We start from the raw sequence: 20600 nt of genomic DNA on the forward strand, positions 1-20600 counted from the left end.
GATTTGGGTAATTCCATGCCGGGTCTGCCGGTGCCGAACCCGTAGTCTCGGCCATTTATGTAAGAGATATATTAAAAGACACTCATCTGAGACCCATATTATTATCGATGAATGATGAGCCTAACAGCACTTGCTTTCATGATCATGAATCCCCCAACCTCATCCTCTCCCATGCGATCCTATCCGCCATTATTCATAACAGCCCCAAGTATTTACCCCACAACCTACTTCTCATACGGCTTCATCAGCTTATTACCCAAGACCATCTTCTCAAAGTCGGGAATATGCGTCGTGTGGCACCACGGCTTCAGCCTCTTCTCCTCCCGGGCCACATTGGCAAAGCACCCCAGCCACCCCGTCCGCGGAAACGCCCGGATGACATCCTCCCGCGTCTCCTCGTGGATGATCTTGTCAAACCCCGACATGGTGGGGTACACCGAGGCGTTGTCGTAGATGGTAGCCAGCTGCACGACCTGCCCCAGCAGCGTGATATTGCCGTCCGTGCCCAGGTCCTGGTGGCGGATGATGGCCTCGCAGACGGCCTCGGCCTGGTCCCTGTCGCCGCCGTGCTCCTGGAGGAGGTACAGGGCTTTGATGCCGCCGTCGAACTCGAATGACATGTGTGTGGTCGTCATGTTTTCCTTGGTGGTGCCCATGTCATGGAGGAGGGCAGCCAGCGCGAGGGTGGAGGGCGACAGTGTGGCAGCGTGCTGGGGGAATTGCTGTTGGAGGATGGCCATTCCTGCTCCTGTCAGCCTTGCCTTGAGTGACGTGGACTAGACGCCGACTGACCGAAATAGAAGACGCGCATGGAGTGGTTGTAAGTCTGCCAGGGAAGCTTGTCCTTGGCATATCGCTGGATCCTCTCCACCAGGGCATCCTCGGGGAAGTCGATCTCTCTAACCAGAACTGGATCCGGTTCTTTAAACTTCCCGCCGCGGAATATCTTGGCGGCATCGAGGGGGACAGATGTCCAGCCATTGGAAGCAATTGTATCTTCCATAGTAGCACTGCACCTGTCGGTCACAACTGGGTTTGCGAAGTGAAAAAAAGCACAGTCAAGATGATGAAAAAAAATGGAAGCATTTGATATTTATCCACAGCTGTCGCTGGAATTTAGACAAGTTGGTGTCGTCATCCTGGGTAAGGCAGAAGTATGTGGCTCCGAGCCTCCGAGAGTGGAGGATTTGTAAGTGCAGTCTAGAGCATGTTCTGGTCCATTTTAGTTGATGCCTATCGAATTGTGCCTGAAGCCTGGCCCAACACATGCTTGTAAAGACCACGACCATGGCACGTATACACGTACGCCATGAATACCAGGCAGAAGGTGCTACAAGGATCGCCTGATCTGGACGGAGTGCCTGGGCAATGGCTGATTCCCCGCTTCTGACTTCTCGACGTCAGCCTTGGCATGTACACATGCATGATGCATGTGCTCATCCGTCCCAGGCTGATCAGCTGAGCTCCTCGCCATGCCCTCAATATTAGCACCGTCGTCGCCAATTCCCTCAAGGTGACTCGAACTGTCTTCATCCCATCGAGTGCACCATGCCAATAAAACTCCCCCTCAGGTTCCCGTCCACCAGGATCAAGAGCCCTGCCACGCGTCCTCGCCCGCGGCCAGGCAGACGGCTCTCACTTTCGCCTCCGCCGTCGTCATCGAGAAGGTCACGGTCGCATGATACCGGACGCAGACCGTCCGAGTCATCTCCGTCCTCAAAATACCCGCCCTCTGCGCGACGATCCAGCCGGACGAGACGGAGGAGCTCCGACCGGCCAGAACGGCCATCATCTCCTGACCGGCATCCGTATAATGGACGGCACCAGCGGAGGCGCGACTCGTCCTCCAGCCCCGAGCGCTATGAGCGCCCTGATCGCAATGACCGTCATGAGCGCTACGACCGCTCTCCCCGGCGCGCTGACCGGGACTACCTCCGTGAGGACCGGGGCCGAACAAGACCGTCTTTCCACGCCCCTCGCCCTTCCAGCGAGCGGTATCCAACACCCCCTCGACTGAGACCCGGCGCTGCACCGGGGGCCTTCAACCGCGAGGGCGAAGATGACTACCGGCGAGACCCTCGACGAGATCCACGACGAGACCAGCGCCGCTCCTCGACGCCCGATCGGTACAAACCTGACCGGCACAAAGAGAGACATTCCGAGTCACCCGGTCGTCGCCCAAGCCGCCCCACGGCTCACGATTCTCCAGCACCTGCAAAGCGGAAGGAAAAGCACGATGCTCCAGCTGCTGCCCCTGCCCCTGCCCCAGCACCGGCTCCAGCTCCGGCTCCAGCCCCATCTCTCAGCTCCAGCAGCTTCCTCAACCACATGCCCGCCGCCTTCGCCACGTACGCGGGCCTCAAGACGGTCACCGAGCACGCCGACACGGCCAAGGAGTGGATCTCGTGGCTCAACGACCTCAACGAGACGCCCGACGAGATCCAGTCCATGTCGGCCAAGGCCACCACGGCGCGCGACACCATCGTCCAGGTGCAGCAGTCGCTGCAGGCGCGCCCCGACCTTCTCGAGGGGGACACGGGTGAGCAGCTGCGCGAGCAGATTGAGGATGCCGTCGAGAGCACGGACAAAGCGCTAGGGAGGATGACGAAGCTGCTCTCGGAGATTAGCAAGAAGGGTTCTGCGGAGCATGGGGATGTGGTGAGTGGGATGCAGGAGTTTTGGAGGTCGTATAGGTACAAGGATGAGTTCGAGGACAAGGTCAAGAAGGCGGATGAGGAGCTGCAGAAGGAGATGACGGGGTTGTCGACTCTGATGGTCAACATCTACTCGTATGTTTTTCTGGTATAATCCCGATCATGGTCTTGTGAACTAACATTGAACCGCAGACGCTCTTTGATGAAGCCGGCCACCCCAGGCTCAGGGGCAGCCGTTCCATCTCCAACATCAAAGGCAGAGAAGGAGACTAAGAATACAAAGGAGCGAGAGGGCAAAGAGAAAGAGGTAGAGCCCGCCACACGCACAACCACAACAGAAACGCCAGCCGACAGCCCTTCGCCGCCCATTCCAAGCATAGTAGAGCCCGAGGCAGACACAGCCAAGTCGAACCAATCTCCACCCAAATCCCCAGAGCCGGAGAAGAAGCCCACAAAGAGAGATGCCGATACCGCAGCATCTCCCCCTCAGCGAACCCCATCCACCGTCGCAAAAGAGGAGGGAGTCCTTGGATCTCCTCCCACGTCATCACCACAAGGTCCTCCATCTGCCCCTGACAATACTCCCCCCCGTGACACGCAGCCCCCCTCACGAGAGGACCGACGACGCAGCGTCTCCGAGCCCGAGGCCCAAGACGCCCTCCTGGACGCGGCCTGGGACGGTGACCTCGACGCTGCCGCCCGCGCCCTGCGCTACGCCCCCCACAGCTGCTGCGACCTCCGCGGCCTGACACCGCTCCACATCGCCTCGGAGCGCGACCACATCGCCGTGGCCATCCTCCTCCTCGACCGCGGCGCCCCCGTCAACGCCCGCTCCGACGGCGGCCGCACGCCCCTGCACCTGGCCTCGCGGTCCGCCTCGGCCCCGATGGTGGAGATGCTCCTGGAGCGCGCGCGGGCCGACGCCAACGCGCAGACGGCGCGGGGCCGCACGCCGCTGCACTACGCGGCCAGCAAGGCCGAGGACGGCGACGAGGAGCGGCGGGAGGTGCTGCGCGTGCTGCGCGACTGGGGCGCGGATCCGACGGTCGAGGACGGCGAGGGCGAGACGGCGAGGGACGTGGCGCAGAAGAGGGGACATTGGGATGCGGCGGCGACGCTGAGGAGGGCTGAGAGGAGGTGGGAGGAGGAGCATCGCCAGGGGTGGCTGCAGAGGCATGGGTTTGTGAAGGGTTGAGTGATGGGGATGATGATGATGATGATGGTGATGATGATGATGATGATGGTTGCGATGATGGTGATGGTGTTGATGGTGGTGATGGCACTGTCCGATGACTTGATGTAACGATCATGATATTTCTTTCAGCAAATAGAGCAGATACTTATACATCTCCTGTCTAACATGCCCACCCCTGAAGCCTCTCTGTCATCCACCCGCTCGTGTGCTTCAACGACGTCTTGCGCTGCGACATGGACGGCGCATAGCCCTGCCCCATAATCATCTTGTCGTCCATCTTGCACAGATCCTCGACAAACGTCCACATGGCACACTCGGTCCACCCCTGGCAGGCCGCCTCGCACGCATCGACAGACTCCCGCGCCTTCTTCCACAGACCCGCGTCGTAACCGCTCCCATCTTCCGGGACGGGTGCCCAGTCCTTGTTGGCCGAGGATACCTCGTACAGGCTGGCCATGTTGTCCCACCACTCGGCTCTCTTCTGGATCTGGGGCAGGATCATGCGCTCGAAAAAGTCTCGGTACAGCATAGGGGTCTATAACATGTCAGCTTCTCTTCCTACCGGGTATATAGGACCCAGGACTTACATCAAAGTCCCAGCTCTTCTCCAGCTCGTAGTACCGGGCCACATCGCGACTATGCACCTTGTGCCACGACAACAGCGGCTCGCACCAGTTGCTCCTCGCAAACGCAAACGCCCAGTGCACGAGCGGGTTGAACCCCCAGGTGAACCTCTCGTCGCCTCCATTCTCCCCAAACCGCACCCCGTGGTCCCTCAGCGCCAGACCCAGCACCTGGTCGCCGCAGCAGTGCTCCTCCACATACCCCTGATACCCGTCCACCAGACCCCCCGGGTCCCTCCCAAACGACGCCTCCCACGCAGCCCGCGAGAGCGCAAAGCCCGCGCCGCCGTGCGCGAACACCGCGTCCGACTTGGCCGCGTAACTGCCCAGGTAGTGCGGCTCCCGCGGGTCGAAGCCGTGCAGGAACCGCCGCACGTTGGGCAGGAACAGGTACGCGTCGTCCTCCATGTAGACGTACCACTTTGCGCGCGGCCATTGTACGCCCGCGTGCTGCATCAGCGGGAGGAACTTGTACTTGTCGAGGATCCAGCCGCCCGTGGGGCCCCAGTCGTCGCCATCGACGCCCGAGGACTCGACGTAGTGGTTGTGCGCAGCGTGCTCGGCTTGCTGGCGGTAGACGTCGAAGTCGGGGGACTGCTTGGTCGAGTCGGTCATGTTGGCGAGGGTGTCGATGATGGTAAAGGGGCCGATGGTCTCGGCGTTGTCTGAGTATATAGCCATGTTAGAGGGAGAGATGCGGGTACTGGAGAGGGTGGTGGTGAGGTGGATGGGGAGGCGCTTCCACATGGACGTCCCGCCCGTCTTCATGATGAGGAGAATGTCGTCATCCTCGAGTTTTTGTGATGAGGCTGGGGGATGTTCTGAGGACGATTCGCCCGCAGAGACTTGTTCCCGATCTGGCCTACTGACCGGTTCAGTTACCGGAGAGTCGTCTGTCATCCTGGGGATGGGATTTCCAAAGTTCTCAACCGCGGGGTCTATTAGCCAGATGACCAAGATGATACAAATTGCAATGGTTACTGCCGGGACGAGCCGGTTGTTTCTGTAAGTAACAGCCATGGCTGTCCGAGATGCTGTGTGACACAGACCGGGCCTGGTGGTGAGAGAAGCATGGGAAGAACGATGATATGGGCTTTCAAAGTCCTCAGACAATCCCCTTTACAGAAACTGGGGCGTCTTCGATGCCTAGATCATCCACTTTCTAGACCCCTGAGTCCTGGAATCTTGGCCTGCAACTCATATCACTTTGCGAGCATGGGGGTCCCCTGAGTGTGCTATAGGGCTGACTTTGGGGGTTTAATAACACGGGTGAATTCAACGTTGCCCATCACCAACAGGGTATCCGTACCAGTAACACCATTCCCAACACTATCTGCAGGCAAGTACATGTATACCTACTTTGTATTTTATCCAGCTGAAACCAGAGACAGAGAGAAATTGTGTCGAATGCTGCCTGGGGGCCGCTCAAAAAGAAAAGGCTCCGGAATTTATTTAGGCAGAAGAGCACGCCGGCTGGAGTCATATCCAATACCTGCCAAGGCCGAAATCACAATGCCCATGCTCTAGTTTCTCTTGGCCCGGATATAATGCAAAACACCCTACATAGAAGAAGAAGAGCGAGGATATTACCGTGACCGCCCTTGGTTGACCCCCAACACTATGGGCGTTGGTGATAATCCCACTGTAAAGTGGGCCACGGATCAGAGCCAAACGACCAACACAACATAACACAAACAACATGGAGCAATTTTTTCCCTGAAGAACCTACAAAGAACATCTTCCAACGTTCTGTTGCTGAATCAAGTCCATCTCAACTTCTGGAGTGAAGCAGCCAATAATTTCACATCGTAGCTTGGCTTCAACGTGGCGTTGCAATAATATTAGGCTGCCACCGCCAGATCCCGTGTTTCGTATCCGTACTCGATGTGCAACATTGAACGCCGTTGGAACCGGTCATGAAAATCAATAGGTCCATTTCCACTTCCCGGGCCCCAATGGGCTGGGTCAAATCTCCTCGAAATTTTCCAAGGTACAGGTAGCTACGAAGTAGTGCACGCGTACGCAGAACACGCATCATCTACAGATTGTTACTTCCCACATACATGTATTCTACTCGTCACTGACAGATTCAAGTAGGGCTGGCTCTCCAAGATGAAGAAAGCCCATGGTTGCCTTATAAGTAATAAGGGGTTTCTGAATCCGCCGGGCGTCCGAGAGGACCCGTACTTCACGCCATACAGATCATGAAGAGCCCCGGCTACTCGGCAATCACCCAAAACGTCGATCAAAGTTCCTCACACGAGAATGATATCCTCATTAATCAAATCTTGCATCAGGCTCCCCTCGACCTTTAGTGACTCACGCGCTAGCTACGTTCTCCCATAAACCCCCTTTCCACGGCACATGCGTGGGTATACTTGGGCCCTTAAGTTCGTATCCGCATCTTCGAAGTACCGTCGCTTTTCCTGAAGCAGGTCCAGCCAACAGGTCCCTTCAAAACGCGAGCCTTCACACTCAACATGGCTGTCATGGAGAATTACCACCTTGAAGGATTGAAGGCAGTGTCCGCCCCCCGCCAAGTGTCTCTGTTGCGTAAGGTTGCCAACATTGCTGGATGCTTCCTATGCCTCCCACTCTACTGGGTTGCTACCGTCCACTGCTGCTGGCCGGTGACGCTCGACCTCATCATAACCATTCTTCTCACAGAGCTCACCCGCTACACCAATGAAGGGAGGCGGATGGCGTACTACCAGGGGGAGTCCCTGTCACCCGTGGTGATGGAGAAGGCGGACCCGGAGAAGGCGGTGCTGGGGTTAGATGTGCTGTCGTCTTCCACCCCAAGGATGGACTGCATAGCTGCGGTTGTCGGGTGGCGCGAGGACCCAGCGCTGTTCATGAGGGCGTTGCAGAGCTACAAAACAGCAAAGGGGGTTGCGTTTCTTCTCGTCGGCATCGACGGCGACGAGGTCCAAGATCAGGACATGGTTGACGTCTTTAACGCGGTAAGCTGTCCGTCTTAAGAGGACCACCAATGTCACTAATACGATGCAGGTATATCCCGAAGGCTCAACCACCATCCATGTGCGAGAGCCCCTGGGCGAAGTCGCCCAAGCTGTTCGGGCAAAAGAGATTACAATCCGTAAACGACAGGGCGAGAGCATTGACGAGACCAAGATTGACCAAATCGCCATGAACCACTGCGTCCAGCTTGTCCGCACCCTTCTCTCGCAGGCCAACATTGTCTTCAGCGGGCCCAATGCCATCAGCCAGCTCTGCATCCGCCAGCGACACCTGCACAAGAAGGGCATCATGTTCTCCACCTATATCTTCTCCCTAGTCATCGCCGACATGCTAGGCATCGAGTTCCTCTGGAGCTCCGACTCGGACACCATTGTCGCCGAGGACTCGCTGAGCAGGACGGTCGATAGCATCGCCGCGGATCCGACCATCGGCGGTGCAAGCTCGGCGCTGGTTGTGCATAATGGCCAGGAGACGCCGGTTACGAAGCTCGCTGAGACGGTGTACTAGAGAGAGCTGTATCTCACGAGGTCGATGCCGGCGGCCACCGCGACGAGTGACTGCCAGAGTGGGCCGAGTACGCTGTTTCGACTTGCCGCCCTGCCTGCGATATTGGTCCCATGGTATCTGCAGACAATATTCGGCAAGAGAATGGTAAGTAGAGATGGCCTCCCACACACACAAACCTCACGGACTGACACACCCAGATCATCAACGAGGACCGCCATCTCACGACCAACCTCCTCCGTCGCGGCTGGGGCGTGGTCTTCGCATCCGACGTCCTCACCTCGACCGACACGCCCACCACCCTCGCCCGCTGGCTCCGCCAGCAAGTCCGCTGGGCGCGCGCCACGCACATCGAGTCCCTCCTCCAACCGCGCATCTACACCATGAGCCACCCGCTACTCTTCTACAGCATGTCCAAGCGGGAGCTCGGCCCCGTCATCGCCCTCGTCGCCGTGGTGCACTACTTCCTCACATCGGAGCAGCTCATCGCGGTGTCGCCGCGCGACCTACTACTCCGGTGTGCAGCAGCCCTAGCGTATAACGTCCTGCGCAACCCGCACCGGCTAGGGCCCCGGTCGCTCGGGTGGGTGGTCCCGGGGATGGCGTTCTACCACGTCCCGATGCCGGCGGTGCACGTTTGGAGCATGCTGACGCTGACGGCGGATGGCTGGGGCACGAGCATGAGGGCCAGCGGGGAGAGGGCCAGGAAGGATAGCGTGGGGCAGGCGTGGTTTGAGACGGGGTTCTTTGTCGTGTGGATGGGTATTGTTGCGGGGTCGCTGGCAAGGTGGTTCAGTGATCATGTTGTTGTCATGAATGGGGTTTGGAAGATGGTGTTTTTCACTGGAAGCGTGGTGTTAGCTTCTTATACAGCCTGGCGGTTGACGATTCACAAGACTTGTTAACATGCGTTTTACGTATAGCGGCGCATGATATTAGAATGTGGAGTATAACTAGCATCAGAGGAGCCATATACATGGAATATCACATGGTTCGCTTAAGTTCGACTCTAGAACCCGTGTATGTCTTGACAAGTCCCAGGGTGAGAACCATACTCGTGTAAGCCCATAGCCACCCGGAGGCCGTGGCCCGTGGCCCACCGACGCCGCATCCAGACTCTGGTGGGACCATCCGGGCCCTCTCCCCGGTTTTTTTACGTGGAGGACGGGAGTCAGCGGGACGGCGCACCGTGCGGTGGAGAACGGGGAACTGGAGATGGAACTTTGGAAAGCTTGGCCAGCTGGCATGTGGCGCTTGTACCTGACGCCAGTGCCCTTATCGAACCCTTAAAGGCTTTGGGGGCGCAGTGTCGAGAAATAGCAAGGGGTCTGCCATTCCAGAGACCGTGTCAACTAGGGAAAGGGAAACATAAGCTGAGACGTCAAGACGGAACATTGAAATCGTCGAGGGATCGTCGATGCATCGGCGGTGTCACGTGCTCCGCTTTCCCCGCTCCCATGCAGATGACCAGTTACAGGGCTCCATCCCACTGTCCTACCGATGCCGGTGATGCCTTCATCGACGTCACCATGTCTGGGTGCCTCCTGCCATGGAAATGCCCGCTTATGTCTCAATTTCCTTGATTGCCTTAAATGCATGTAAGTAATATCTGATATTAGCGAAGCTTCCTGCTCCAGACATCCTCCATTCCGCCATCGTCACTTTAATTTGAGTCATGACAATCCATCACCGATTGCCTCCCACAATGGCCCGCCCCCAGATCGCCTCCTTCTACGCGCACTCGCACAAGCGCCTCCATTACTTCCCAATCATTGCCTCAGTCTCGTGGTTTAGCACTCTCACCACCCTCCTCCTGCGCTGGGTCTCCCTCGGCTGCCCACGCTACCCCGGCCAGGCCAATCCCGACATCCCCTTCATTAGCGACATCGCCGCCTTCCAGTTCAAGCCCGTCTTCATCATCGGCTGCACCCTCACCGCAGTTTGCTTCGTCGGTACCGTCTACTCGGTCCACCACGTCCGCTACTCGCCCAGCTTCTACGGCCTCGCCGACGATGCTACCTGGCGCAAGACTCTGAGCGGCATCGCCATGTTCTCCGGGCTCGTCGCGGGGACTTGCCTACTGCTGCTCAGCATCTTTGACACATTTGAGGAGCATGAGAAGCACCTCTGGCTACTTGTGGGCACATTTGGCGGCCTGGCTATCAGCTCCCTCACCACTGAGATTGTCTGGTGGGACGAGACGTACAAAGCCGCACGGTTCCCGGGCTTGAGGAAGTGGTCAATTTCATTCTCCTAATTATTCCGGCCGCCCCTACTAACGTCGTGAGCAGGTGCATCGCCAACAACATCCTCGTCGCCTGCATTACCGGTGTCGGCATGACGTTCCTCGTCTTTCTCTTCACCGACTATCACCGCCGCGCTGGTTACCTCGAGTGGACAATCACATACCTCGGTTCGCTTTGGCTCGGTACATTTGCGGGATACATCAGGTTTGTCCTCTATAATAATATGCTTTCTAATACACTAACGTCAAAAAGGTTCCGCGAAGGTGGCGGAGTAGCTCGCGCTGGGTTCGACCCCGAACGCCAACCACTTCTATCCTCGTCATGAAACAAGAATGTTCTACCGCCGTCTCCTGCCCGTCCCGCAAAAACAAATACCAGCCAGGCTACGCCCGGGTCAACACACCAATGATCCAGTCCATTGCCTCCTTGCTTTCTCTCACACCCCATCCATCCGCCAAGGGGAAGCAGTGCATCTGCTTGTCCCAGTGCAGCCATTGCCCTGAGACACCCTGTTCCCGGAGCTTCTCCCTGAAAGTCAATGCCTCGGGGGAGAGAATGTCGTACCCGGCCGTCACGCCGTGTACCTTAACGTTGAAGGTAGCAAAAAGATGCAGCGGCGCAAAGATGGGCGAGACGCGGGGGTCTTCCAGCGCCCACGGTGGCCCAATGGGATTGGAGCCCGGGAAAGGATCCATCTTGTACGGAATATTTCCGTCCACGACTGGGGCCCAGCTGCTTGCCGCATCTTGAATGGCCTTCACGGTGTGTATGGGGTCTTGTTCTACAATCTCCAACATCCTCTCGTCCGTGTGCCGCAGATCAGTCGGGGGGCAGATGGCCATGACTGCCACCGGTTTGGCCTCGCCCCCTCTCGCCAGCGACCAAATCACCTGGCACAGGGCAACGTTTGCGCCCGATCCGTCTCCGAGCCAGATGACTCTCTCCCCTTTGGCATGTGACTGCTCCATGAGCTGTCTATATAGCCCCCCCAGTTGATCCATTGCGAACAGAGCTGGTGACATGGGCGCCAGGTGTTGCGAGATGACAGACACGGTCACGTTCGGCACTCGTCGTGCCAACTCGGCAGCGAAGCGCCAATGGGGTAGTCCAGGGATATCTTGCCATGAACCGCCGGTCAGGTAGTATACACGCTTCTTGGGGTATTCGCCAATACTGCGCTTCTTCTTGGGCGATACGTCGTAAATCCACATTCCGCCCCGAATGCGCTCTCTGCATTTGCAGCCTCGAAGAGCTCGGTGTTTTGGCGGCTTGAGGCGGATTGACCCAAAGTCGTGCTTGCCGCTCGATCTCCGGAGGCGCGGCTTGACCTTGCGGACAACGTCCTGCAGGAGCTTCATTTTGTTGGACAGTTCCGTGCAGTGGGTGACTTCGATACCAGTGTTTTCATCGTGGGGGCTGCTGACGCTAAATAATTCAACCCGCGGGCCCCGTTGGTCAAGTTCAAAAGTCGATAACAATTCCACTTCCGTGTGTGTCGACGCGGAATCCATCATGAGTGGTATCTGAAGGTTCTCCTGGTGATTTGATGCAAGCGCTGAAATGATCCGCTGGTTGATTGGTTCGGAAGCATGGGTTGGGGAGCAAGCAGTGTTTTGAGCGATCTGTCCTTCATCATTCATTCAAGAGAGATTTCGTCAAGTTATATGTTTTATATGTCGATGCCAACGTGTCCAGAAGGTCTAAGCCCAACCTCCCATCACCATTAATGGTAGGTCACAAGGCATAAGATGTCTAAGACCTTGTGGTCAACACTTTTAAGTTTGATCAGTCCATTATATTCCCCAAATCGTGTTTGGAAACTTGAATTGATAGGCAATAATTTGGTTGATATTTTGTTTTTAATAATTTGGATGAGAGCCTAGACACAAGTCTGGACCATTAAATACTAGTAGTGCTTATCATAAATGAGTACCATGGAATTATATTACCCTTTGTTGTGACCCTTTACTAGCATTCACCTAAAATACCCAATAGGGGCCCTGGAAGCATTACCAGAGACAGACGTTAATTTCTAATCAGGCGGAAAACAAGGTGTGTGGCTGGCGCAATGTGGTAGCTTCGACCTGGCTTTAGTCTAACGTGTCTTCCTCATATATCGAAGCACGGATAATAGATATCGGCCCAAACCCGGAAATTGAAGCCAAATGTGGCATCGTTTTCGCATAACACGTTGTGTTGGTCGAGATGGGCATCCAGCATACAACGCAACATTTACCCTTACGCCTTGGTTCCTTATTGGGCGATATACATAGATTCAGATTTGTGGTGCCTAAACCCTGTGCGTCACCGTAGATGATACACCGATGATCGGGCGGCCTAGTGACTCACTCAAGCGGATTCAGCTACCTTTATATCAATACTTGATCGGCCTAACGCAGCAGTCTGAATCCATCTGTCAACAACAGTAAATGCCATCCATATTCCTTTACGAGATATTCCGCCAAATCGAGCGCATAATGGATAGCAGTCTGAATCCCTTGTCAACGACATGAAATGTCATTAATATTCCTTCAAGAGATATTCTGCCAAATCGAGCGCATAATGGCGAGCCAACACTACGGGCAGAGCGCCCTAAACACGGTCTCACTCACGCACTCCCCAACTGCTATGGTCGCACACAGCTAATACCTCAGGGCCGCAGATTATGCCAAACCTCTATCGTACAGAGCAAGACCCTCGGCCCGTAGTAGTCATGACTTGCGGTATTGCAGGTATGTCATCAAAAAACTATATCCCCTGATCCAGTCTCGTCTCTAGACTCACAAGGAACCTCCCCTCCCCCTTCCCCCCTTGCCAGGCGCAGGCAAGTCAACTCTATCCAAAGCCATCGTAGCCAGCCTCCCGTCCTTCACGCGTCTCTCGGGCGACACCATTAACCGGGAGGTCCACGGCCTGTACAAGATCGACTACCCTCCCGACAAGCACGAGGAGAACCTAGACAGGTCGCAGGTCATCGTCAAGGAGCGGCTGCACAACATCCTCGCCGAAGGGCAGCGGGATGTGGTCCTGGACCTGTCCTTCTGGAACAAGAAGTACCGCGATGAGTACAAGTCGCTAATTGAACGCGGCGGCGGGAGGTGGGTGCTCGTGTTCCTAGATGCGCAGAGAGAGTTGCTGTGGAGTCGTATTGGACAGAGGGCGGCCGCGAGGGATGCAGTGAGTGCGCTGGAAGAAAGGGATGGGGATTCAGCGTTTGATATCGACACAGAAACGTTTGATATGTACTGTTCGGGATTCGAGAGGCCAAATGGGGAGGGGGAGATTGTCATCAAGGTGGTGTAAATGGACATGTCCAAGGTCTAGGGTGGGGTTTTACAATACCTACCAGCTATCCTTTAACATAGCCTAGTACCTAACGAGGATACTGCCACCCTCATGAGTCAATATCACGTCGTTGGACATTGATATACAGAAATTTATCGCAAGCCTGCTGCCCCGTGAAGTCCCCATCGTGATCCAAAACAATGATAGCAAGGCGTCCAGGCCCGGTGCCATCATGACGTCCCTCAGCAACCAAGCACGCCACTGGCACATATGTGGCACATGAACAATGACCTCACCAACTCCCACAAAATGCGCCCGCCGCCTGAGTCCACGCGATCGGCTTAAAATACCAGGCCAATCCTTAGGATCAATCGGAAGTAGGTCTCGCCCATCGGCCGCACTACCTACAACGTCTCCTGTGCAAGGGATACGCGTAATGTCTGCTCCCCGTAGAGTTCATAAACATTTTCCCCAGTAGCCCAATCATCAATCAGCGCCTTCAAGGCGCCCAATCACCTGGTCTGGTGGTCTAGTGGTATGATTCTCGCTTAGGGACGGCGCGAGCCGAGCAAACCCCAAGCACCATTGCGAGAGGTCCCGGGTTCAATCCCCGGCCAGACCCTTTCTTTTTGCACTTTTCTCCAAAAAGTGAATGCGAAGTAACCGTTATTTTTATTTTTTTTCTCAGTATTATTTTTTCCTCATTTCTTTTACTTTTAAAACTGCTGTGACAAATAAAAGCAATTCCTCTTTAGAGAAGACCAGCTAGCTATTCGATAATTTGTTCTTGCCCTCCTCCCCCTCCCCACATTCAAATCCAGGAACCAAAGTCAATTAAACATGGCCGAGGCTAGATAGAACAAAGCTGCATGCCTGATCCCCAACGCCAGTACGCAGCATCCAAGCGTCACCACCAAAGAGGTATGGATGATTCGTTACCCGAAACAGCAAACATTTCCCAACATACCCTATCTGTTTTGAGAAAAGAGTCCCCATTCAAAGCGCTCTGGAACAATACAGACCGCAGAGTAGGATGATTCCCCAAATCATCTCATCATCATCGGGGCAGAATCCAATATATAAGAATCGTCGTTGGTGTCAAGGCATGTTCCCCGGACAAGCAACATAATCACCGCCGGCACATGATCCCTAGGTAAATACCATTTGTCATCATCGGGGCACGATCCCCAGATATATGGCATCACCATCATAGCAGTATTTGTCAGGCCATGTGCCCGGGCGCCACTGCCTCCGACGTGATGAAATCGAGATCCAAACTCTGCCAATCCCACAAACGGTTGAACTCTCCTAGTTCTGCATCCGTTATGGGTTCAAAGCCGAAACCTGGCGCCATATCGCCCATAGGCGGCTGCAATTCCGTATACATCGGGTGCATATGCGGAGCCATCGGGTCGTGGCTAGGGACGGGACCGGGGCCGGGCATCATCCCAGGCACTGCCGAGTGGATCATGTTGTCGATGCTTCCTGGAATCATGGAGCTGTCGAACTGCATCTGGTTTATTGAAGCAAGCGATGACGCCATGGTGCGCCCATCGATGCTCAGTGCAGCGCTGTCGGGAGTTGAACAGGCGTAGACCTCGCCCCCAAGGTAGCTGTGTGGCGAGGATCCTGTGACGCTGCTGGCGAAGGTGCTCGGTGAGGTGGATGCGGACGCAGATGAGGACCCGTGAAACTGGTTGGCTTCGTCAATAGGCACGTAGCCGCGATTGGACACGACGCCTTGGTCCGGAATGTACTTAGTTTCGGTCATCCGGGCTCGCTTGCGGTTAGAACCTTGCTTAGATCGTGGGAGTCGCCGCACCATGCGGGAAAGGATGTCGTACGACGTCTTTGCCGTCTTGGACAGGTTGTTTATACGTCGCAGGACTGCGACCGCATTTTCAATCGCCGCTAGGATCTCCTCCCTCCTCGGGATGCTCCGATCACTATCCTTGAGGAGCGCCGCGCATAGCACAGAGGCCGTGTCGAAGAGCGAGAAGATAATGAAGTGATATCTTCCGTCGCGATGAGACGAGTATTTGGTCCATTCGGTGGTCGTGTTGAGATTGCGGAGTGCGTAGTAGATTCCATCGGCTCGCACCTGGAGCTCATCTGGCGGGGATGATCGGTCCAGAGATTTAGACATGAAAGTCCGGATGGGATTCAAGATCATGAGGTAGGCCATGGTGTGGATATAGAAGCGATGAGACGTAACCCACGAGTACTTTCCATCCTTTGAGAAATCGGGTTTATCAAAGTCGTAGACGGCGGGGAAACTGTGCATCCATTCTTGGATCATGCCCTTGTACACTATAACGTCGGCGGCCGAGGTGACATTTTTCGGAGCGCCGAAGCGTGCCGCCAGTTTCGTGATAACTTCGGATTGCAGTTTCATATGGAGCAAAGGTGAAGGATCAAGGTTTTCCAGAGTGAGGGTAGGCGCCTTGACGTCCACGTCGGTGTGATCTATCATTGTCGGACGACAAAGACCGGATGCAAATTGCCTAGAATCATGAGACAAGGTCCGCCTCCCAATGTCATGGAGGAAACTTACCAGTCCCAGGTCGCCAAGATGCACCACACTCTTCGACGCATCTCGCATTCAAATTCTGGCAGCCCTCTCGACTCGGATGTCTTGTGTAAGCCTGGAAATCGGGTTAGAAGAAGCGTCATGATCACACAGGGTATCGGCATTACCTAGTTCTTGGGATTCTCGGACAGCAGCGCCAATAAGGTGCCAGGCCTCGACGAATCTAGCTTCAGATTTGTACCAGTAGATGATGTGCAGCATACGTTGAACGCTGAGCAGATGGTAGCGACCGTTGGGAATCATGCCGGCAAGGTCCCGCGAGAGGTCGTTGTACTTCTCGGTGAGCTTCTCCGCCACCTCACCCATTTCTGCCTCGATCCTCGGTTTCACATCCAAGTCCAGGTGCTGTGTTGCACAAGCGCAAATGGAGGCAAGCAGAGCAGTCCACTGGAGCGTCACCTTCTCACGCCTGGCTCTCCTGTCCCACCACTCTCGGTACTCCTCGAGGAACCTCGGCGGATAAACAATGTAATAATGGTAGTTGACTGTGTCAAAGAAAATTTGGACGAGCTGATCTGTCTGACACATCAATATCATGTATCGTATCTGGGGGCGATATAATAGTGCTCACCCATATGCGAACGCTGAGGCAGGATATTTAGAGCGTTCATGAACTGCGGAGTAGTGTCGGGATCCACCCAATCGAGCTTCTCAGCCGACTTTTTGTACTTCTAGTCAGCATCTCAAGTCAGTTGAGTCTTGCGACAGATGCCGCAGGTCGATCCCATACCTTATTGTCCATGGTCAGGCTGGAGAGAAGTGGTCCAGCCATGTATCCCAGAGATTCGAGGTCCAGGTCGTCGTCGTTGCTGCCCAGGCTGCCCTCGCTCGGGCTGGTATCCTGGTCGTCATCCTGGAAATTACGAGATCGCTTCTTGGAGACGCCGGGAGGAGGCGGGAGTCTTTCGCTGGGAGACGCAGGGTTATTGAAGCGGCACTTGTCAGCGACCTTGCGCTTCTGACAGTGGTTGCAGGGCCATTCGCGATTGCACTGTGGTGGGCATGACGTTAGCGTCATCGGGCGGCAGAGGTGACGACGAGAAAGGGGGAGATCGGTTCTTCACGCCCACGTTCGTGGTACACGGTCGTGGGAGAGGCCGATTCCGTGGAAACCGTCGTGGAAACCGTCGTGGAAACCGTACACGGAGGACGACATACTTTCTGCTTCCTGCGCTGGCACTCGGCACATGCTGAGCGGTGCAGCTTTCGACTGGGGTCCTCCATTTTACGCCGGACCAGTGGTATTGGCCAGCATCGCGAGATCTGATTTCTAGCGGATCGGCCAAGGGGGCTCAGTCAAACGACGTGAGCAGTGGTGCGATTGCTGGGGGTTTTGGAGGCGAGTCGTTGGAGGGTTTGGCGGGGGAGGGAGGGAAAGAAGGCAGCTGAGGCTTCGAGATGGAGGCAAGAGTACGAGAAGGAGCAGCTCAGCACAGTCACACAGTGGTTGATGTGGGGAGACAGCAGTCAATGCTCAGTGCCAGAGCACCTGCCACCTACTACTACTACTACCTTATCCAGTCTAGTATTAGGTAGCCAGCCTAGCCAGAGTGATGTCCAGGTGCCCAGGAGTTGTCATGATGCGGTACCCCGTATCGACGCACGGTACTAACACTTGCGCTAGTCCTAATCTTCCCTCGATAGCGGGGCGGGGGCGACGATTTAACGGTGAAGCTGTCCAACCAGCGGGTGAGAAATGTGGAAGATCCCACCCCCTCAGCTTCGAAACCACCACCTTCTTCACAGTGCAGCCAGTGCAACAGCCAGTAAGTGATCTTGACCGAGACAACCATCAATGACCAAAAACAAATGTTGCTCCCTTGTGCATTGATATCCCACGCTGATCCTGGGGGGCCAAGAGTTGCTGTACCCCTGTGCTGGCAATGTCGGATCCCCCAGCTTACATATTACGACCAAAGCCCAGTTTCGTCAGGCCGGAAGTCGTCCGGGGGCGCCCCCGCAGAGCAAGCTGTGATTTTTTTTTTTGGATGAAACTTCTGACAAACCACCACAGGACCCTCAGTTGGCACCCCTGAATTCCCTCCCGAATCTACCCCCAACTGGCTGGGCAGTCCAAGCTTCTGCAGCTCTGCTCCAGACCGGAGTGACAGAACCCCACCGGAGCGGCGGAGACCCCGTGAACCCTTGAAGCAGTGGCAAAGTGGCCGGGCAGGCTAGGTACTAGCAGGCCCTTCCTCACCGGTGGTGCATGGACCAGGTGTGCAAGTCTCCCAAATTCTCGCCCAAGAAATCCCCGATCCATCTTGGGCACCTGCACTCCGCAATATAGCATCACCAGGTATCCGGGCTAAGGCGACTAGTATCTTATTATCACACTTACATCACATCTCGACGCTGGCAAACAGCCGGCGGCCCCGATCCCTAGCACCTCCATACCCTTCTGACAGAGATAACCAGTTGACCAGTGACGACCCAGCTAGATGGAACCACAGCACACTGAAGAGGAGGAGCCGAGCCGTGCTGCCACCGAGTGGAGGGAGTTGTCAGAAATGCCGCGCCTCGTCTCCGCACGGCTGCTTTAGCTCTCTCCCATCAGCCGCCATGGATTCATCAATGTCTGAGATGATGTCCAACTCGGACTTTACCCCTCGAGCCGCCGCTGCCGGCCGAGACATCTTGACCGTGATGGGGTTTCAGAGGAGACAAAAACAGCAAGGCTTTGTTCTCTGGGTCATTTCCTGGGCCTCGAACGACATTTTAACTAGTTGAGGATTTGTAATTCAAACGTGCCGTGTTCCTATGCCAGATGTGGTATCAGGTGTGGTGATACTATTACTACAAGTCTGTCCCATGAAGTTGGCAACAGTAATCATTCGTAAAATCCGTTCTTATATCCGTACGAAATATACGTAATTACGAGTACGTTCCTTCGAACTATCCCTACTTTGCAGAGATCATTTCTCAAATCTGGATCACAGAATCACAAAGAGTAAGTTCAATCTCGCACGACTCAAAAGAAGTTTTCAGATGTTCTCGCAATACGGATAGTGACGTTGCAATGATGGCGTTGCGTGTTCAACGTTGAGGCGTAGGGTAGGCACCTACCTAGCAGGGACGCAGGGACGCCCTTGAATGAGATTCCCACTTCCACTTTGAGAGCGACGCGTGATGTGCGCGACACCAGTTCGAGTCACCACCACCCAACTGGGCATTATCCTACGCCCATCAACATCGCTACCGCTGCACCTCACCGCATTGTCTTAGAACGCCTAATTTCTTTTTTAACTGAGGCATTAATCCGACGTGAAAGCCATACGACGGTACCTGAAGCCCCCGCGAACGCCACTAACGCCATGAGCCGCTGGTCGCTCGGCATCTCTAATCTCTGGAGCCCCAAGAAGCAAGGCGCGGATGCGGCTCCTCCAACCTCGCCGCTTGCCGAGCACCATCCCAATCGGATCCAGAAATCACGGGACAGGAGGGGGAAGACCTACACGCGCAAAGGCAAGGCACAAGGGCAGAGGCTGTCCGAGAAATTCGCCAGCACGTCCGTCTTGGAAGAGGTAAGGCTAGCGCCGTTGGGACGCATCAATGATCGCTCCGATGGCTGACGGCGGGACAACAGCTCGGTGAGGATGGTAGCAGCCCAGCGTCGCGCCGAGGCTCCCACGCAAGTAGGAGCCACAGTGGCAGAGATGAGTCGATGGTAGATCACGAGGATTCCGCTTTCGATAGCAACGAGAACCAGGATCCCGAAGATGATGATCGCGTTCAGTTCGCGTCACAGCCCGCGCACATCGCTCACATGTCGCTTGACATGGACACTGCGACGCAAGATCAGGAGGAAGCCGGCGCTGTAACCGCGACTCCAGACGAGGCGGCCGAAGACAGAACCGATGAGGAGGATCCACCAACGCCACAAGACGATCCTGCAGATGCGCCCGCCGCAGACGCGCTCACCGTAGATGCACTCACCGCAAACGCACCTGCCGCCGACGAACCTACCGCTGGCGAACCTGCCGCTGACGAACCTGCCGCTGACGTACCCACCGCCGACGACGAAGAAGAGATGGAGGAGGACGTCGACGACAGCGACGACGAACAGTACACGTTTACGGGCCTGCTGGACCACCGCTGGGACGGCGACGAGATGGAGATTCAGGTTCAGTGGCACGGCAGCGACCCCACCTGGGAGCCCGAGGCGAATCTGCACCGCGACGCGCCCGACGCGCTGTTCCGGTTCTGGGAGGCCCAGGGAGGCCGGCCGGCCAACCCGCGCGACCCGGGGCTGTACGATATCTTTGCGATCCGAGGCCACAGCAGGAACCGCCAGCGGCTCCTCGTGGAGTGGACGGGATACCCACCGTCGGAGAACAGCTGGGTCTCGCGCAGGCTGGTGCAGAAGACGGCACCGGAGGTGGTGGATGATTACATGAAGAATATCCCCCGAAAGAAGTAATGACTGGATGGGATGCGTCGATTTGCTTCCGTGTATTTTGCTGCGTGGCGTTGGGAGGACGGTATGCTCGGCACGCTGCTGTGGGATCTGGGAGACATTGA

General features: G+C 55.9%; 10 protein-coding genes and 1 non-coding gene across 11 annotated transcripts; 7 read left to right on the forward strand and 4 right to left on the reverse strand.

Annotated features, from left to right (window-relative positions):
* Positions 1–224: 224 nt before the first annotated feature.
* ACO1O0_006004 (uncharacterized protein) lies at positions 225–1003 on the reverse strand (the record flags this gene model as incomplete). Its single annotated transcript, XM_083195403.1, has 2 exons — positions 225–742; positions 793–1003. 2 exons carry the CDS (start codon positions 1001–1003, stop codon positions 225–227), a joined length of 729 nt encoding a protein of 242 aa, XP_083048419.1.
* Positions 1004–2059: 1056 nt separating this feature from the next.
* Positions 2060–3849, forward strand: ACO1O0_006005 (ankyrin repeat domain-containing protein; the record flags this gene model as incomplete). The annotated part of the gene is made up of 3 exons (XM_083195404.1): positions 2060–2126; positions 2210–2789; positions 2847–3849. The coding sequence occupies 3 exons, from the start codon at positions 2060–2062 to the stop codon at positions 3847–3849; spliced, it is 1650 nt and encodes a 549-aa protein (XP_083048420.1).
* Positions 3850–4009: 160 nt separating this feature from the next.
* Positions 4010–5492, reverse strand: ACO1O0_006006 (uncharacterized protein; the record flags this gene model as incomplete). The annotated part of the gene is made up of 2 exons (XM_083195405.1): positions 4010–4384; positions 4437–5492. 2 exons carry the CDS (start codon positions 5490–5492, stop codon positions 4010–4012), a joined length of 1431 nt encoding a protein of 476 aa, XP_083048421.1.
* Positions 5493–6952: 1460 nt separating this feature from the next.
* ACO1O0_006007 (uncharacterized protein) lies at positions 6953–7961 on the forward strand (the record flags this gene model as incomplete). Its single annotated transcript, XM_083195406.1, has 2 exons — positions 6953–7435; positions 7485–7961. The coding sequence occupies 2 exons, from the start codon at positions 6953–6955 to the stop codon at positions 7959–7961; spliced, it is 960 nt and encodes a 319-aa protein (XP_083048422.1).
* A 141-nt stretch (positions 7962–8102) lies between these two features.
* Positions 8103–8863, forward strand: ACO1O0_006008 (glycosyltransferase family 2 protein; the record flags this gene model as incomplete). Its single annotated transcript, XM_083195407.1, has 2 exons — positions 8103–8105; positions 8159–8863. The coding sequence occupies 2 exons, from the start codon at positions 8103–8105 to the stop codon at positions 8861–8863; spliced, it is 708 nt and encodes a 235-aa protein (XP_083048423.1).
* Positions 8864–9663: 800 nt separating this feature from the next.
* ACO1O0_006009 (uncharacterized protein) lies at positions 9664–10479 on the forward strand (the record flags this gene model as incomplete). The annotated part of the gene is made up of 3 exons (XM_083195408.1): positions 9664–10193; positions 10250–10371; positions 10457–10479. The coding sequence occupies 3 exons, from the start codon at positions 9664–9666 to the stop codon at positions 10477–10479; spliced, it is 675 nt and encodes a 224-aa protein (XP_083048424.1).
* Positions 10480–10587: 108 nt separating this feature from the next.
* On the reverse strand, positions 10588–11562 carry ACO1O0_006010 (alpha/beta hydrolase fold-domain-containing protein; the record flags this gene model as incomplete). Its single annotated transcript, XM_083195409.1, has 1 exon — positions 10588–11562. One exon carries the CDS (start codon positions 11560–11562, stop codon positions 10588–10590), a length of 975 nt encoding a protein of 324 aa, XP_083048425.1.
* A 1355-nt stretch (positions 11563–12917) lies between these two features.
* Positions 12918–13507, forward strand: ACO1O0_006011 (ATP/GTP-binding protein; the record flags this gene model as incomplete). Its single annotated transcript, XM_083195410.1, has 2 exons — positions 12918–12936; positions 13023–13507. The coding sequence occupies 2 exons, from the start codon at positions 12918–12920 to the stop codon at positions 13505–13507; spliced, it is 504 nt and encodes a 167-aa protein (XP_083048426.1).
* A 500-nt stretch (positions 13508–14007) lies between these two features.
* ACO1O0_006012 lies at positions 14008–14111 on the forward strand. Its single transcript has one exon. It is a non-coding gene; the product is annotated as a tRNA-Pro (tRNA).
* A 600-nt stretch (positions 14112–14711) lies between these two features.
* Positions 14712–17303, reverse strand: ACO1O0_006013 (transcription factor domain-containing protein; the record flags this gene model as incomplete). Its single annotated transcript, XM_083195411.1, has 6 exons — positions 14712–15993; positions 16044–16134; positions 16187–16594; positions 16651–16750; positions 16810–17037; positions 17238–17303. The coding sequence occupies 6 exons, from the start codon at positions 17301–17303 to the stop codon at positions 14712–14714; spliced, it is 2175 nt and encodes a 724-aa protein (XP_083048427.1).
* A 2090-nt stretch (positions 17304–19393) lies between these two features.
* Positions 19394–20499, forward strand: ACO1O0_006014 (chromo domain-containing protein; the record flags this gene model as incomplete). The annotated part of the gene is made up of 2 exons (XM_083195412.1): positions 19394–19603; positions 19666–20499. The coding sequence occupies 2 exons, from the start codon at positions 19394–19396 to the stop codon at positions 20497–20499; spliced, it is 1044 nt and encodes a 347-aa protein (XP_083048428.1).
* Between the last annotated feature and the right edge of the window lie 101 nt (positions 20500–20600).

This window comes from Amphichorda felina (genome assembly GCF_050947745.1).
Source record: "Amphichorda felina strain 45539 chromosome Unknown scaffold_6, whole genome shotgun sequence".
In the NCBI taxonomy this organism is placed as follows: Eukaryota; Fungi; Ascomycota; class Sordariomycetes; order Hypocreales; family Bionectriaceae; genus Amphichorda; species Amphichorda felina.